Source organism: Periplaneta americana, chromosome 13 (assembly GCF_040183065.1).
Source record: "Periplaneta americana isolate PAMFEO1 chromosome 13, P.americana_PAMFEO1_priV1, whole genome shotgun sequence".
Taxonomy (NCBI): Eukaryota; Metazoa; Arthropoda; class Insecta; order Blattodea; family Blattidae; genus Periplaneta; species Periplaneta americana.
Genome location: NC_091129.1, coordinates 4,876,729 through 4,892,837, shown reverse-complemented (window position 1 = coordinate 4,892,837; position 16,109 = coordinate 4,876,729). Strand labels below are relative to the sequence as shown.

The following is a 16,109-nucleotide window of genomic DNA, read 5'->3' as shown; positions in this document are numbered from 1 at the left end:
TTATTTTTGTTTGTATGTCTGTCTGACTGTCTGTCTGTCTGTCTGTCTGTCTGTCTGTCTGTCTGTCTGGATGTTTGTTACCTTTTCACGCGATAATGGCTGAACCGATTTATATGAAAATTAGAATATAAATTAAGTTCGTTGTGACTTAGAATTTAGGCTATATGTCATTCATAATTTTTATTTAAAAGGGGGGTTATAAGGGGGCTTGAATTAAATAAATCGATATATCTCCCTTATTATTAATTTTCATGAAACATATTATATAACAAACGTTTTTTTAAAACGAATTTCCGATAAGTTTTATTCCATGCAAAATTTTGATAGGACTGATATTTAATGAGATAAATGAGATTCAAAATTACAATAACAACGCCATCTATGGCGGTGTAATGAGATAAAAAAAAATACTTCGTCTATAAGAGGCCTTGGACAAAAACAATCGAAAGCTATTAAACATAGCGTAAGAGAATGTTTCTGTGTTTGTATGAAGTAATGTCGGAAGCTAAATTAATTGCTTAATTATTATTTCACCATTAGAAAGTGTAGTTTCTGTAGATGGACATAATTTTACAGTGTTATTACAGTAACTTCTGAAACATATAGCAAGTAATATAAAGTATACACATTAAAACTAAATGATATGTCAATCTTCATTAAACTATGGTTGCATGTAATAACTATTAAGAAACATGTTAAAGGAATTGTCATTGCAACAAATGATTGCTCTCTGGACCAAAATGACCGCATTTTAATTACTTAAATACAATTTAAATTAAGTAACATATTAAACGATTTATCCTTCTATCAAACACAAATGTTCCCTGGATCAAACGTCCTATTTTAATTATGAAATTACTTTATATTTATTCCTAACCGGTGCAGCGAAGCGCACGGGGTACAGCTAGTAATAATAATAATAATAATAATAATAAAAATAACAACAATAAAAATAATAATAATTTTATTCAGGTACTGGCTGATATGTATATTATCAGATAGTACATCTCACTTGATATGTGTCATTGGAAGAACAGTTGTTTGTACGAATTTGAAGTCTGATTAGTGGAATATGTAGCTAATCGGCGATGTATGCTTTGTAGGGGGAAAGGAACTGGCCACTCTACCCCAATATCTCCCTACCTAGTTGCCTAATGAGTGATGAATTATTGCTGTTGCTTATGAGGTTCAAACCCGTCTTCGGACATTTGACTAAATAATAATAATAATAATAATTATTATTATTATTATTATTATGTATCATAATAAACTCACTTCACTATATTTACCATTCCTAAACGTTTCAATATTATTATTCTATGTCATCATTCCACTTGTTTATTGAACTGTTACGGTAAGAAGTTGTTAATCTGGTTACTCCTTAACTAATATCTTTTGCAGAGTGCAGGGGCCCCTCACATTATAATCTCTATTGAACTCAGTCTTTTACCTTTTTTCACATCTAATTTTGACTCTGAACAGAAATTTACCTGAGTTATTAAGCTCGTTAATGTTTAACGGCCCACTTAGTTTCGTGAAAACCATTTTCTCTTTCATGTTCAAAAGTATATTATCTATTCTGCTGATTCTGATTTCAATGGTCGCTGTGCATAATAAGCAAAATATAATTCTAAATAATAAGTTACCACCTTGTTGAGAGTTATTTCGCAGGATATACTGAGATACCAGAATACTAGTACACTCACTTTACTTGCCGTTCGTCGACAGCAGCTTCACACAGGACCTTGTCCTCTATAATAGGCTACTACGAAGAAATCACAAACAACTGACAGCAACGATGTTAACTTACTCTGCGTTAGGCAAACGAGTTTCGCAAAATGTAGTCTGGTTCCAATTAAAAGCAGGTTTTAAAGTTCTAATATTATTGCTTCATACTCTATCAGTTTTTTTTGTTGCAAATATGGAGTATCTACGCGTTTATTTATTCGATAATGACATGTATCATATTATAACGTAGATCGACTATTGATCAGATTTTTTGTATTCGACAGATATTGGAGAAAATTGGAAGTATAAGGATACAGTACATTAGTTATTCATAGATTTCAAAAAAGCGTATGACTCGGTTAAGAGCGTAGTTTTATATAACATTCTTATAGAACTTGGTACTCCCAAGAAACTACTTCGGTTAATTAAAATGTGTCTTAGTGAAACTTACAGCAGAGTCCGTATAGGCCAGTTTCTATCTGATGCTTTTCCAATTCACTGTGGGCTAAAGCAGGGAGATGCACTATCACCTTTATTTTTTAACTTCGCTCTAGAATATGCCATTAGGAAAGTTCAGGATAACAGAGAGAGTTTGGAATTCAACGGATTACATCAGCTTCTTGTCTATGCGGATGACGTGAATATGTTAGGAGAAAATCCTCAAACGATTAGGGAAAACGCTGAAATTCTACTTGAAGCAAGTAAAGAGATAGGGTTGGAAGTAAATCCCGAAAAGACTAAGTATATGATTATGTCTCGTGATCAGAATATTGTACGAAATGGAACTGTAACAGTTGGAGATTTATCCTTCGAAAAGGTGGAAAAATCCAAATATCTTGGAGCAACAGTAACAAATATAAATGACACTCGGGAGGAAATTAAACGCAGAATAAATATGGGAAATGCCTATTATTATTCGGTTGAGAAGCTTTTGTCATCTAGTGTGATATCAAAAAATCTGAAAATTAGAATTTATAAAACAGTTATACTACCAGTTGTTCTGTATGGCTGTGAAACTTGGACTCTCACTTTGAGAGAGGAACAGAGATTGAGGGTTTTTGAGAATAAGGTTCTTAGGAAAATATTTGGGGCTAAAAGGGATGAAGTTACAGGAGAATGGAGAAAGTTACACAACGCAGAGCTGCACACATTGTGTCCTTCACCTGACATAATTAGGAACATTAAATCCAGACGTTTGAGATGGGCAGGGCATGTAGCACGTATGGGCGAATCCAGAAATGCATGTAGAGTGTTAGTTGGGAGGCCAGAGGGGGAAAGACCTTTGGGGAGGCCGAGACGTAGATGAGAAGATAATATTAAAATGGATTTGAGGGAGGTGGGATATGATGATAGAGAATGGATTAATCTTGCTCAGGATAGGGACCAATAACGGGCTTATGTGAGGGCGGCAATGAACCTCCGGGTTCTTTAAGAGCCAGTAAGTAAGTATCATATTATAAAACCTTCAGCCGTTGATTCGTGCCCGCTTTCTAAATCCTTCTTTGCTTGTCTTGAATTTTCGGATCTCTAGTTGCTATATTCTTCAGTATCCTTCCCTCCATATTTATTTTCGGCAATGTTTAGCTCCTTTTCCTTGTATGTAATAAATGTTGGTCATATATGCTCTGGCGTTGTCAAAACTGCCCAAATCAATTTAATTCTTTTCTTTTAATTCTGCTCGATATTATTTTTATTATTATTATTATTATTATTATTATTATTATTAATGCTCTTACAAAGATCTTTTACAGAACACGGAGGTTCATTGACGGCCCCACATAAACCCGTCATCGACCCCTGTAATGAGCAAGATTAATCCAGTGTCTACCATTATACTCCACCTCCTTTAAATTCATTTTAATATTTATCACCCATCTACGTCTCGGCCTCCCTAAAGGTCTTTTTCCCTCCGGCCTCCCAACTAACACTCTATATCCATTTCTGGATTCGCCCATATGTTCTACATGCCCTGCCCATCTCAAACGTCTGGATTCAATGTTCCTAATTACGTCAGGTGAAGAATACAATGCGTGCAGTTTTGTATTGTGTAACTTTCTCAATTCTCCTGTAACTTCATCCCTCTTAGCCCAAAATATTTTCATATCTGTTTTATAAATTCTAACATTCAGAATTTTTGACAGCAGACTGGATGACAAAAGCTTCTCAACCGAATAATAACAGGCATTTACCATATTTATTCCATGTTTCATTTCCTCCCGAGTATCATTATTTTATATTTGTTACTGTTGCTCCCAGGTATTTGAATTTTTCCACGTCTTCAAAGGACAAATTTCCAATTTTTATATTTCCATTTCGTACAATAATCAGGTCACGAGACATAATCATATATCGTAATTTCCCATAACTATGGTCCAGGCACCCAACTATGGTCCAAAACGCATTATGTACTACTTAGTCCCCCAAGAGTTCGGTGTTTGCCATTTAAGGCGCCACTGTGATGGAATTGTGTTCCCTATAGATGCTTCTATCTACCATTACACGTGGCAATGATATGGATGCCTAACAAGGTCAGTGTGCATCGTTCTATTGAATGTGTGAAGACAAGAAATCGTTCAATTTGTGTTTGTCTGTTTTATTAAGCTCTCCTCTGTAGAACTGGTAAATTGTAGAGAAATGATTGTTTGTACAATTAAACCTGGCTATATAGTGTTTACTTTCACGTAATAATTACAGTGGCAGATGTTAAGGACTCTGCGTGAAAAATGTTTAACCTCAAGGCTAGAAGTCAGTCCTCAACTATGTACCACAATTTTTCGTGGACCATAGTTGTATTTCATTTTGAAATATTTGTTTTAATGAAATGTGAACAATTTGATTACTTACTTCTGCAAATATTGTATCTCAGTATATTCTAAAACACCATTTAACATTATAGTCCAGTAAATAAAGAAACAGGCTGTTCTAGCATCAATGGTACTAGCACGAATAATGGTCCGGTAAAACGAAAACTTCAGGGTAGAAGGATCACAACCGTCCCTGTAAGTGACTATGAAAGCGATGAAATTGAATTGGATACAGATTATAATGTTTCCGCTGTACTCTCCATATTTACAGACAGTGAGTCAGATGTGGAAAAGAAGACGAAATCTGTTAAAATAATGCTAAAGACACATAGTTATATGGTAGTTACTTATGAGGAGGAATTGTGGCCAGGGAAAGTTTTGGAAGTGAAGAACAATGGAGCTGTTGTTTCATGTATAGTAAGAAGCGACAATTACTGAGGGGAGGCAATATCCGCTATTAGTAACATCTGGGTGGCCACAAAATCAGTTGTACATTTGGAAGAAAATTGAAACAATTTGTAAGTTTTAACACCTTTTAATTATATCCATTTTTCGCGTTGAAAATAATACCGCAAGTATTAATAAAAAGAGTTTTTTTCTGGGAAGCAATGTTTTATTCATTTCATAATGGGTTTTCTGATTCTCACCTCATAAAAAAAATTGAGAAACTTTAGGTGGCCCTGTATTTTTGCCCGTAAGTGTAGTTGTTCATTATTGCAGGAAAATGACTTTCAGATTTCACTTGTTTATTGTGTGTTTATGCAATGTGTACTAATAAAAAGAATCCAAGTACTTTTCATTTATTTTTAATATTTGTGTGCTAGATTATGTTTCTACCCTTAAATTAGAAACTCAATTTATTTATTTACGAATAATTACAGCTCCATATATAGTCCATTCATGCTTTCAAGCATGAATATATGAGTGGACCATAGTTGGGCAACTCAGAATACAACTATGTACCAATGCTTATTATTTTTTTAACACTTGTAATTAAATAATTTCAAACACATGTGTCAATATTTATTTAATATACACTTACAAGAGTCCGAAGCAAAAATTTCACTCAATCTGGATGAATAGTATTGAATATACAAAGAAAAATATGACAAATGTGGACGGACCATAGTTAGGGGAAACTACGGTACTTTGTCTTTTCGGGATTTACTTCCAAATCTATCTATTTACTTGCTTCAAGCAAAATTCCTGTATTTTCCCTAACTGTTTGTGGATTTTCTCCTAACATATTCACGTCATCCGCATAGACGAGCACCTTATGTAACCCGTTCAATTCCAAACCCTCTCTGTTATCCTGGACTTCCTTAATGGCATACTCTAGAACAAAATTAAAAAGTAAAGGTGATAGGGCATCTCCTTGCTTTACCCCACAGTGAATTGGAAACGCATCTGACAGAAACTGACCTATACGGAATCTGCTGTACGTTTCACTGAGACACATTTTAATTAATCGAACTAGTTTCTTGGGAATACCAAATTCAATAAGAATATCATATAAAACCTCTCTCTTAACCGAGTCATATGCCTTTTTGAAACCTATGAATAACAGATGCACTGTTATTGGGTATCATCAGTGTGGTCTTAGGCGTAATAGATCAACTATTGATCAGATATTTTGTATTCGATAGACAATGGAGAAAAATTGATCTATTACGCCTAAGACCACACTGATGATACCCAATAACTTCATCTACATATGGAGTTAATCTTCTCAGAGGAATATTGGACAAAATTATGTACATCAACAGAAGTGATATTCCTCGAAAGTTACTACAGTTAGTCTTGTCCCCCCTTCTTAAAGATAGGTGCGATTATGAACTCCTTCCATTGTTCTGGTACAATTTCCTTTTTCCAAATAGGAAGTACAAGCTTATAAATTTCGTTAGGTAATGCCCTTCCACTCTCTTGTATTAATTCTGCTGGAATTATTTGATACATGAAGACTTATAATTTTTCAAATTTTCTATCGCAATTTCGACTTCAGAAAGTGTCGGTTCGGATATAAATGGCTGAGCATATTTTTTTATTTATTCATTCATTTATATATTTGTTTTTTGTTAGTTTGTTTGTCTATTTGTTTATGTATGTATTTATTTATTTTTTTATTTGTTTATTTATTTACTTATCTGTCTCTGTCTGTTTAATTTTCACATGACTCTTGTCTGAACATGCCGGATTTGATGGATTACAGTTCAAATCATTCCCATATCAAATAGAAAGTAAATATAACATTTTCACCAGTACTATCCTATGAACTACTTCTTAATTATCTAGCCCTGCTAATAAGAGTATAGTACTATTTTATACATTGCATACCTACCATACCATATTATACAACATAACACGAAAACATTAATAATAATAATAATAATAATAATTATAATAATCTCATTCAGGTTCTGGATGATATGTATATTATCAGATAGTACATCTCACTTGACGATATGTGTCATTGGAAGAACAATTGTTTGTACGCATTTGAAGTCTGATTAGTGGAATATGTAGCTAATCGGCGATGTATGCATTGCAGGGAGAAAGGAACTTGCCACTCTACCCCATTATCTTCCTACCTAGTTGCCTCATGAGTGATGCCTTATTGGTGTTACTTATGAGGTTCAAACCTGTCTTCGGACATTTGACTAAACAATAATAATAATAATAATAATAATAATAATAATAGTAATAATAATTATTATAATAATAATGGTAATGATAAAGATAATAATAATATATCATAATAAACTCACTTCACTAAAGTTACCATTCCTAAATGTTTCAATGTTATTATTCTATATCATCATTTCACTTGTTTACTAATCTGGTTACTCCTTAACTAATAACTTTTGAAGAGTGAAGGATTCGCTCACATTATAATCTCCGTTCAACTAGTTCTTTTATCTTTTTTCACGTCTAATTTTCACTGTTATCAGAAATTTGACTAAGTTAGGCTATTAAGCTTGCTAGTGTTTAACGGCGCACTTGGTATCGAGAAGGATATTTTCTCTTTCATGTTCAAAAATATATTATCTATTCCGATAATTCTGAGATCAATGGTAGCTGTGCATAATAAGGAAAATATAAATCTAAATAATAAGTGACCATCTTGTTGAGAGTTACTTCGCAGGATATACAGAGTTAACAGAACACTAGTAGACTCACTTGATTTGTCATTGACGGACAGCAACTTCACACACGATCCTGACTCTGCAGTACTACGTAGAACTGACGAACAACTGACTGCATCGATGTTAACTTAGTTTGCGTTAGGTAAACCAGTTTCGTAAAATGCAGTCTGATTGCAAGTAATAGGAGGTTTTAAAGTTCTAAAATTATTGCTTCATACTGGATGCAGTTTTTCTGTTGCAAATATGTTGTATCTACGCGTCTATTTATTTGCAAATGACATGACGTATCGTATCATAAAGCCTTCAGCCTTGATTCGTGACCACTTTCTAAATCCTTTTTTTGTGTGTCTTGAATTTTCAGATCTCTAGTTGCCGTACTCTTGAACATCCTTCCCTACATATTTATTTTTCGCAATCCTTAGCGCCTCTCCCTTTTATATAATAAACTAGTGGCTTGTGCAGCAAATGCTGCAAACTAACTTGATCAGACGTTCAAGTAACATTTTTTTCAGATTTAATTTCAATGAAGAATACCAGACATTTTGAAAGTTATATGCTTCCATAATAATGAAACATACTCCCTCTGAATGTTTTTTTATACAAAATATTTTTCTTGAACCTATACACCTTCAGTTTTTGAGTTTCAACGCGAAAACGCAAGTAACAATGTCAGAACGATCAGTGGGTTTTTCATGTGGGAGTAAAGCAATAGCTACTTCAGGTAATTGTGCATTGTAGGTGAAAGTTTGCTATGCTTTCGAACAATAGATATAGCATATTTGCTTAGCTGCTGCATGTTTCGTGAACTACCTTGAAATATATCCTGCTAAGAGATCTTGCTGAAATGATCGAGAAACTACAAAATTAAGCAGGCCTCTTATTTTATCAGTAACTAATACCTTTTGGTCTTTCCTTAGGAACTGTAATTTTTGCGCTTTCTCGAGCCAATACTGAAGAGAATGACACATATAAATATCTACACCACACCGCCAGTAAGTATATGAAAAAGACCCAACTCCACTTGATTAATAACTACAAACATATTTGATTCTTAAAAACAATATTATTATCTTACGTAAGTTTTGCAGTTATATACAGTACAGCCGCTACTCAGTAAATTATAGAAATGAAGATCTAATTTAACATATTCTCTACATCTACTTAGGTAACCTCAAAACATTTCACTTCCATATCATCAATATAGCGGGGCATAATTTCACGTATGTATTTCCCACAAGTGGACAATCAAAATAGTTCAATACAACATGTGTCCGGAAATACTTTATTTCCGAGTTATGGCCTTCACAACATTGAAATTCACCGGAACGTTTTTCTTTCCGCAGGTCGTTGCCGTCAAAGGAGACATTAAGAGGGCACTCTGACAGTTCATTCCGAGGCGAAGGTTACATTCAGTGTTGTGTAGGCGTTAGACTGTGCGACATGTATTCAAATCAAGAGCTGGCAGAGATACACTTCATGTACGGTAAGGCGGACGGCAATGCTGCGCTGGCTCGTCGTTTGTACCAGGAGAGGTACCCACAGCGACAATGTCCAGACCGGAAGACATTTGTACGTCTCCATTACCGTCTGTGCGAGTATGGAAAATTTAACTCTCCTGGTTTGGGAAGGGGACGAACAACATCTACAACTCCAGAAGTACAGGAGGAGATTCTGGAGGCTGTGAACATGACTCCTTCTATCAGCACACGAAGGGTAGCGTTGCAAGTCAATGTTCCTCATACGACTGTCTGGAGACTGTTGAAAGAGTATCAATTGTATCCTTATCATTTGCAACGTGTACAGGCCCTGTCTCCAGCAGATTACCCTGCACGAGTTAGGTTCTGTCAGTGGTTCTTGCAGCAGTGTGGTGTAAATCCGAACTTTCCTGCCTTAGTATTATTTACAGATGAAGCACAGTTCACACGAGATGGCATAACAAATTTCCACAATCAGCATGTATGGGCGTATGAAAACCCACGTGCAACTGTTCCATCTCATCACCAGGTGCGGTTCTGCCTCAACTTGTGGGCCGGTATCATTGGTGATCGATTAGTTGGACCCCATGTACTTGTAAACAGACTTACGGGGCAGGCGTACACAAACTGCCTGGAAAGCACCATACCTCATGTTTTAGAAGACACTCCACTGATCAATCGTCAACACATTCACTTCTTGCATGATGGCGCTCCTGCACACTTGAGTCGTAAGGCTCGCCGGTACGGTACTTGGATCGAAGGTTTCCTGATCGATGGATAGGTAGAGGTGCCCCAATTGCTTGGCCTCCACGCTCACCTGATCTGAACCCTCTCGATTTCTACGTGTGGGGCCATTTAAAATCATTGGTTTATTCGTCTACGGTGCCTGATTTGGAATCCCTTCGGAATCGAATTGTGGCATGTTCTGAGGACATACGCAATACTCCTGGACTTTGGGATCGTGTTCGCAGGTCAATGAGACATCGATGTGAGTCTGTATTCAAGCAGGAGGTGGACATTTTGAACATGTTCTGTAATGACAACGACCTGCGGAAAGAAAAACGTTCCGGTGAATTTCAATGTTGTGAAGGCCATAACTCGGAAATGAAGCATTTCCGGACACATGTTGTAATGAACTATTTTGATTGTCTACATGTGGGAAATACATACCTGAAATTATGCCCCGTATTTTTGAAACACGCTATATATATTTATAGTCCACACCTGTGGAGTAACGGTCATCGCGTCTGGTAGCCCGGGTTCGAATCCCGGTCGGGGCAAGTTACCTGGTTGAGGTTTTTTCCGTGGTGTTCCTTCAACTTAAATATGAGCAAATACTGGGTAACTTTCGGTGATGGACACCGGACTCATTTCACCGGCATTATCACCTTCAAATCATTCAGACGCTAAATAACCTAGATGTTGATACAGCGTCGTAAAATAACCCAATTAAAAATATATATAATTAATTAAAAATAGTTACATCATGGGATTAACTATAATAATATTTCATTTCTAATGGTAATAATGTCATCAAACCACCTCAATTTTTGTAGATTTTAATACTCTGCACTCAGAAAATTACACACTGCAGAATCAGATCTGTAAATAATTTTAGTAAGTCTTGAAGTTTTTAATAACCAATTGAATTTAAGCTCTAAATGTGTCAGCAAACCTGCAGGTCATGGCCTTCGTGTAATAGCCTATTGTTTATTGTAGTGTGTATTTTGTTTTATTCTGAAATACAATTATTCTCAAAACTGACGAAAGATGGATTTTGGAAAATAAGAAAGTTATGTAGGAAAACTAACGCTTCACTGAAAGTTACTATTTTTCTGAAAATCCTTGGATGCCAAGCTTAAAAATGACGGGTCATTCATTAAAATCTGTTCAGCCGTTTTGCCGTAATTTCCATTACCACTTCAAATTATATATATATAGACTAGTGGCTTATAGCAGCAATTGCTGCTTGATAGAGATGAAAACCACAATGAAATGATGCTACTTACGATGAAGAAGAAAAAGAATATGATAATAATAATGGTACTAAATAAATAACACACGCACCTTGAATACAAGGTCACAACAGTCTCTAGCTTTCCCGAGTTATTCTTAAGGTGCAGATAGCGTAGCTAAGTCAACTGAACGCGGCCTACTTTAAGATAATTTTTGCTGGAATATTCAAAAAGAAGGAGCGGATTTCAAATATTTATTTCTTCCAAGCCACAAAAGATAGAAACACAATTCCAACGTTCCTGGACAAACGAAAGTTTAAATTTTGAACAGTCCGGGTAGAAGTTCCAATCACGGCCGCATTGGCGCTGTTGATTGCATTGTTAAGGCCAATGTCAGGCATAGGGGGGATAAAAACACGGTCTTTTACATACCCCCCACAGATAAAAATCACAAGGAGTGAGGTATAGAGACCTGGGAGGCCACCGGCGATGAAGTTGATCTTCTCGTCCTCCTCTTCCAATCCAACGTCCTGGAATGGTGTCATTCAGGTAACATCGGACGTGGTTAGAGAAATGAGGCGGATCACCATCTTCCATGAAGATGAAGTCATCTGAATCATCTTCAAGTTGAGGAAATAACCAGTTTTGAAGCATGTCTAGATAGGTTATTCCTGTCACAGTTTTCTGCATGAAGAAGAAAGGTCCATAAACTTTGTTTACAGATATGGCACAGAAGACGTTAATCTTCGGTGAATCTCTTTCATGTTCAATAACTGATGTACGAATACGCTCGACATTTTCATCTATGTGCGTGAACGTCCCGTGCTTTTCTGTTTGCAGATGCAACCATCTTCTACGAATTTTCGATGCCTCTGGTAAACCTGCTTATGACGAGGCGGTTGTTCATTAAACTGACGGCGAAAAGCGCGTTGAACTTCAATAATGGACTCTAGTTTTGCTAATTACAGCACAGAAAATGCTTTTTCTTGTTGTGTCGCCATTTTACTACAGACAATAAACAGCGCCAATGCGGCCGAGATTGGAACTTCTACCCGGACTGTTCAAAATTTAAACTTTCGTCTGTCCAGGAACGTTGGAATTGATGTTCTATCTTTTGTAGTTTAGAAGAAATAAATATTTGAAATCTGCTCCTTCTTTTTGAATAGCCCTGTACTTCGGGCTGTTTTATAAGATATAGCATATTATGTATTGGTACTTTAAATCTTAGATAGTTATTGTAATGCTTATAATATTACAGTAGAATTTCTGGGAAGTTCACCTCTCATGCGATTAGCTGGGGCTGAATCTATAATGGAAAGCTAACCATAAGGTAGTAAGCAATTATCATGAGGCAATAAATCCGATGTGTATCTATAGATTTGCCCTTGGGTTTTAAAACAGTAGGGTCCTATTCCAGTAATTTGAATTTTATTTACAGAAAATGATGCAAATGCCATTGCACTGTTGTATTCCGTAATGTTATTAATGAAATTTTTATGATTTGACATGAGTTCTTTGAGTTCATTATTTGTACACGGCTCAGGGAAGGAAATTAGACCATTGTGACAGCATGAAATATAATGCCCATTAACGATCTCTTCCTTAATATTAAGGGCTTGACAAATACTATATTTTTCGTTCATTGGACCGACATCGTAATATGTAATACTCTCTTCGTGCATAATTTCATTTCTTGAAACGTTACAAATAACATTATTTCTACATACTCGTTTATGAGTTCTTGATGCAGTCACATTTCTAAAAATTCTACCACGTTCTCTTGCTCTACCAGCTAGAGTCATAATAATGAACTAATAAAGCAGAACTAAATTCACAATGTCAGAACACTATTACTTTTTAGTAACACCAGATAAAAGAAAGAAACGTATATTGAAACACGAAAAAAATACGTGATAGTTGAAAGATGAACAAACAATTATTATCGAGATCTCGAAAAGCGTGATATTGTGAAGTCAAATTCTCGCATGTACAGAAGGCTTCGATAACCATATATCTTTTTAAGGAATCTCGTTGTTCCATTGTTTGAAATTTCATTATTTGACCTAAATATAGCCTTTCCTACACACAAAGTCCCACATTACAGATACTATTCATGGCTGCCAAGAAACCTAACACAGATGTATTAATAACTCAAATGAAGATAAAGTACATTTAAAGCCAGTACGTGAACCACGGCCCTCTGCACAACACCACGAAATGAACTGCAAGATGTCTTACGGTATACGCTTTGCTGAGACGAGCGCACACATATTTTTTTTTAATTTAAAGCTTCTTATGAACTTCGCTAAAAACCATTTAGAATTTCCCGCAATATTAATATTATTAGCTCCCGATTGAGACATTACACAATAGCACAGGATGTATAGTTTTCATAAAATTTTCCGCCACAACTCAAATTAAATATATAGATATTTGGCCATCTATGTTCTGCCGTTCTCAAAACTGCCCAAATCAATTTAAATATTTTCTTTCAATTTTTCTCATTATTATTATTATTATTATTATTATTATTATTATTATTATTATTATTATTATTGTTATTATTATTATTATAGGAGATTACTTGTTTTATTATGGGGAAGGAAACAATAATCACCAAATAGGAACAGGATACTTATTTATGCTCAGGCCTGCGAAGATGTCATTCTACTGAAGCATAGCGGTATGATAGATGTTGTCTTACTGATGCACAAAGATACGATAGATGTTGTCATCGTACTCATTCACAGCTGTACGATAGATGATGTCTTACTGATGCACAAAGATCCGATAGATGTTGTCATCGTACTGATTCACAGCGGTACGATAGATGTTGTCTTACTGATGCACAAAGATACGATAGATGTTGTCATCGTACTGATTCACAGCTGTACGATAGATGATGTCTTACTGATGCACAAAGATACGATAGATGTTGTCATCGTACTGATTCACAGCGGTACGATAGATGATGTCTTACTGATGTACAAAGATACGATAGATGTTGTCATGGTACTCATTCACAGCTGTACGATAGATGATGTCTTACTGATGTGCAAAGATACGATAGATGTTGTCATCGTACTGATTCACAGCGGTACGATAGATGATGTCTTACTGATGTACAAAGATACGATAGATGTTGTCATCGTACTGATTCACAGCGGTACGATAGATGATGTCTTACTGATGTACAAAGATACGATAGATGTTGTCATGGTACTCATTCACAGCTGTACGATAGATGATGTCTTACTGATGTACAAAGATACGATAGATGTTGTCATCGTACTGATTCACAGCGGTACGATAGATGATGTCTTACTGATGTACAAAGATACGATAGATGTTGTCATCCTACTCATTCACAGCGGTACGATAGATGATGTCTTACTGATGTACAAAGATACGATAGATGTTGTCATCGTACTGATTCACAGCGGTACGATAGATGTTGTCTTACTGATGCACAAAGATACGATAGATGTTGTCATCGTACTGATTCACAGCGGTACGATAGATGATGTCTTACTGATGCACAAAGATACAATAGATGTTGTCATCGTACTGATTCACAGCGGTACGATAGATGTTGTCTTACTGATGTACAAAGATACGATAGATGTTGTCATCGTACTGATTCACAGCGGTACGATAGATGATGTCTTACTGATGTACAAAGATACGATAGATGTTGTCATCGTACTGATTCACAGCGGTACGATAGATGATGTCTTACTGATGTACAAAGATACGATAGATGTTGTCATGGTACTGATTCACAGCGGTACGATAGATGTTGTCTTACTGATGCACAAAGATACAATAGATGTTGTCATCGTACTGATTCACAGCGGTACGATAGATGTTGTCTTACTGATGCACAAAGATACGATAGATGTTGTCATCGTACTGATTCACAGCGGTACGATAGATGTTGTCTTACTGATGCACAAAGATCCGATAGATGTTGTCATCGTACTGATTCACAGCGGTACGATAGATGTTGTCTTACTGAAGCACAAAGATACGATAGATGTTGTCATCGTACTGATTCACAGCGGTACGATAGATGATGTCTTACTGATGTACAAAGATACGATAGATGTTGTCATCGTACTGATTCACAGCTGTACGATAGATGTCGTACTGATGCACAAAGATACGATAGATGTTGTCATCGTATTGATTCACAGCGGTACGATAGATGTTGTCTTACTGAAGCACAAAGATACGATAGATGTTGTCATCGTACTGATTCACAGCTGTACGATAGATGTCGTATTGATGCACAAAGATACGATAGATGTTGTCATCGTACTGATTCACAGCTGTACGATAGATGTCGTACTGATGCACAAAGATACGATAGATGTTGTCATCGTATTGATTCACAGCGGTACGATAGATGTTGTCTTACTGAAGCACAAAGATACGATAGATGTTGTCATGGTACTCATTCACAGCTGTACGATAGATGATGTCTTACTGATGTACAAAGATACGATAGATGTTGTCATCGTACTGATTCACAGCGGTACGATAGATGATGTCTTACTGATGTACAAAGATACGATAGATGTTGTCATCCTACTCATTCACAGCGGTACGATAGATGATGTCTTACTGATGTACAAAGATACGATAGATCTTGTCATCGTACTGATTCACAGCGGTACGATAGATGTTGTCTTACTGATGCACAAAGATACGATAGATGTTGTCATCGTACTGATTCACAGCGGTACGATAGATGTTGTCTTACTGATGCACAAAGATCCGATAGATGTTGTCATCGTACTGATTCACAGCGGTACGATAGATGTTGTCTTACTGAAGCACAAAGATACGATAGATGTTGTCATCGTACTGATTCACAGCTGTACGATAGATGTCGTATTGATGCACAAAGATACGATAGATGTTGTCATCGTACTGATTCACAGCTGTACGATAGATGTCGTACTGATGCACAAAGATACGATAGATGTTGTCATCGTATTG

General features: G+C 36.0%; 1 protein-coding gene across 2 annotated transcripts in view; it reads right to left on the bottom strand.

Annotated features, from left to right (window-relative positions):
- LOC138711541 (retinol-binding protein pinta-like) overlaps positions 1–7,810 on the bottom strand; it is a 58,406-nt gene extending 50,596 nt beyond the window's left edge. The window contains exon 1 of one of the 2 annotated variants that reach the window (XM_069842722.1): positions 7,710–7,810. In XM_069842722.1, coding sequence (XP_069698823.1) covers positions 7,710–7,721 — 12 coding nt within the window. In that variant the 5' untranslated portion in view covers positions 7,722–7,810. Of the gene's footprint in view, positions 1–1,706; positions 1,821–7,709 lie in introns of those variants that run through there. The other variant, XM_069842723.1, reaches the window with a different exon arrangement.
- Between the last annotated feature and the right edge of the window lie 8,299 nt (positions 7,811–16,109).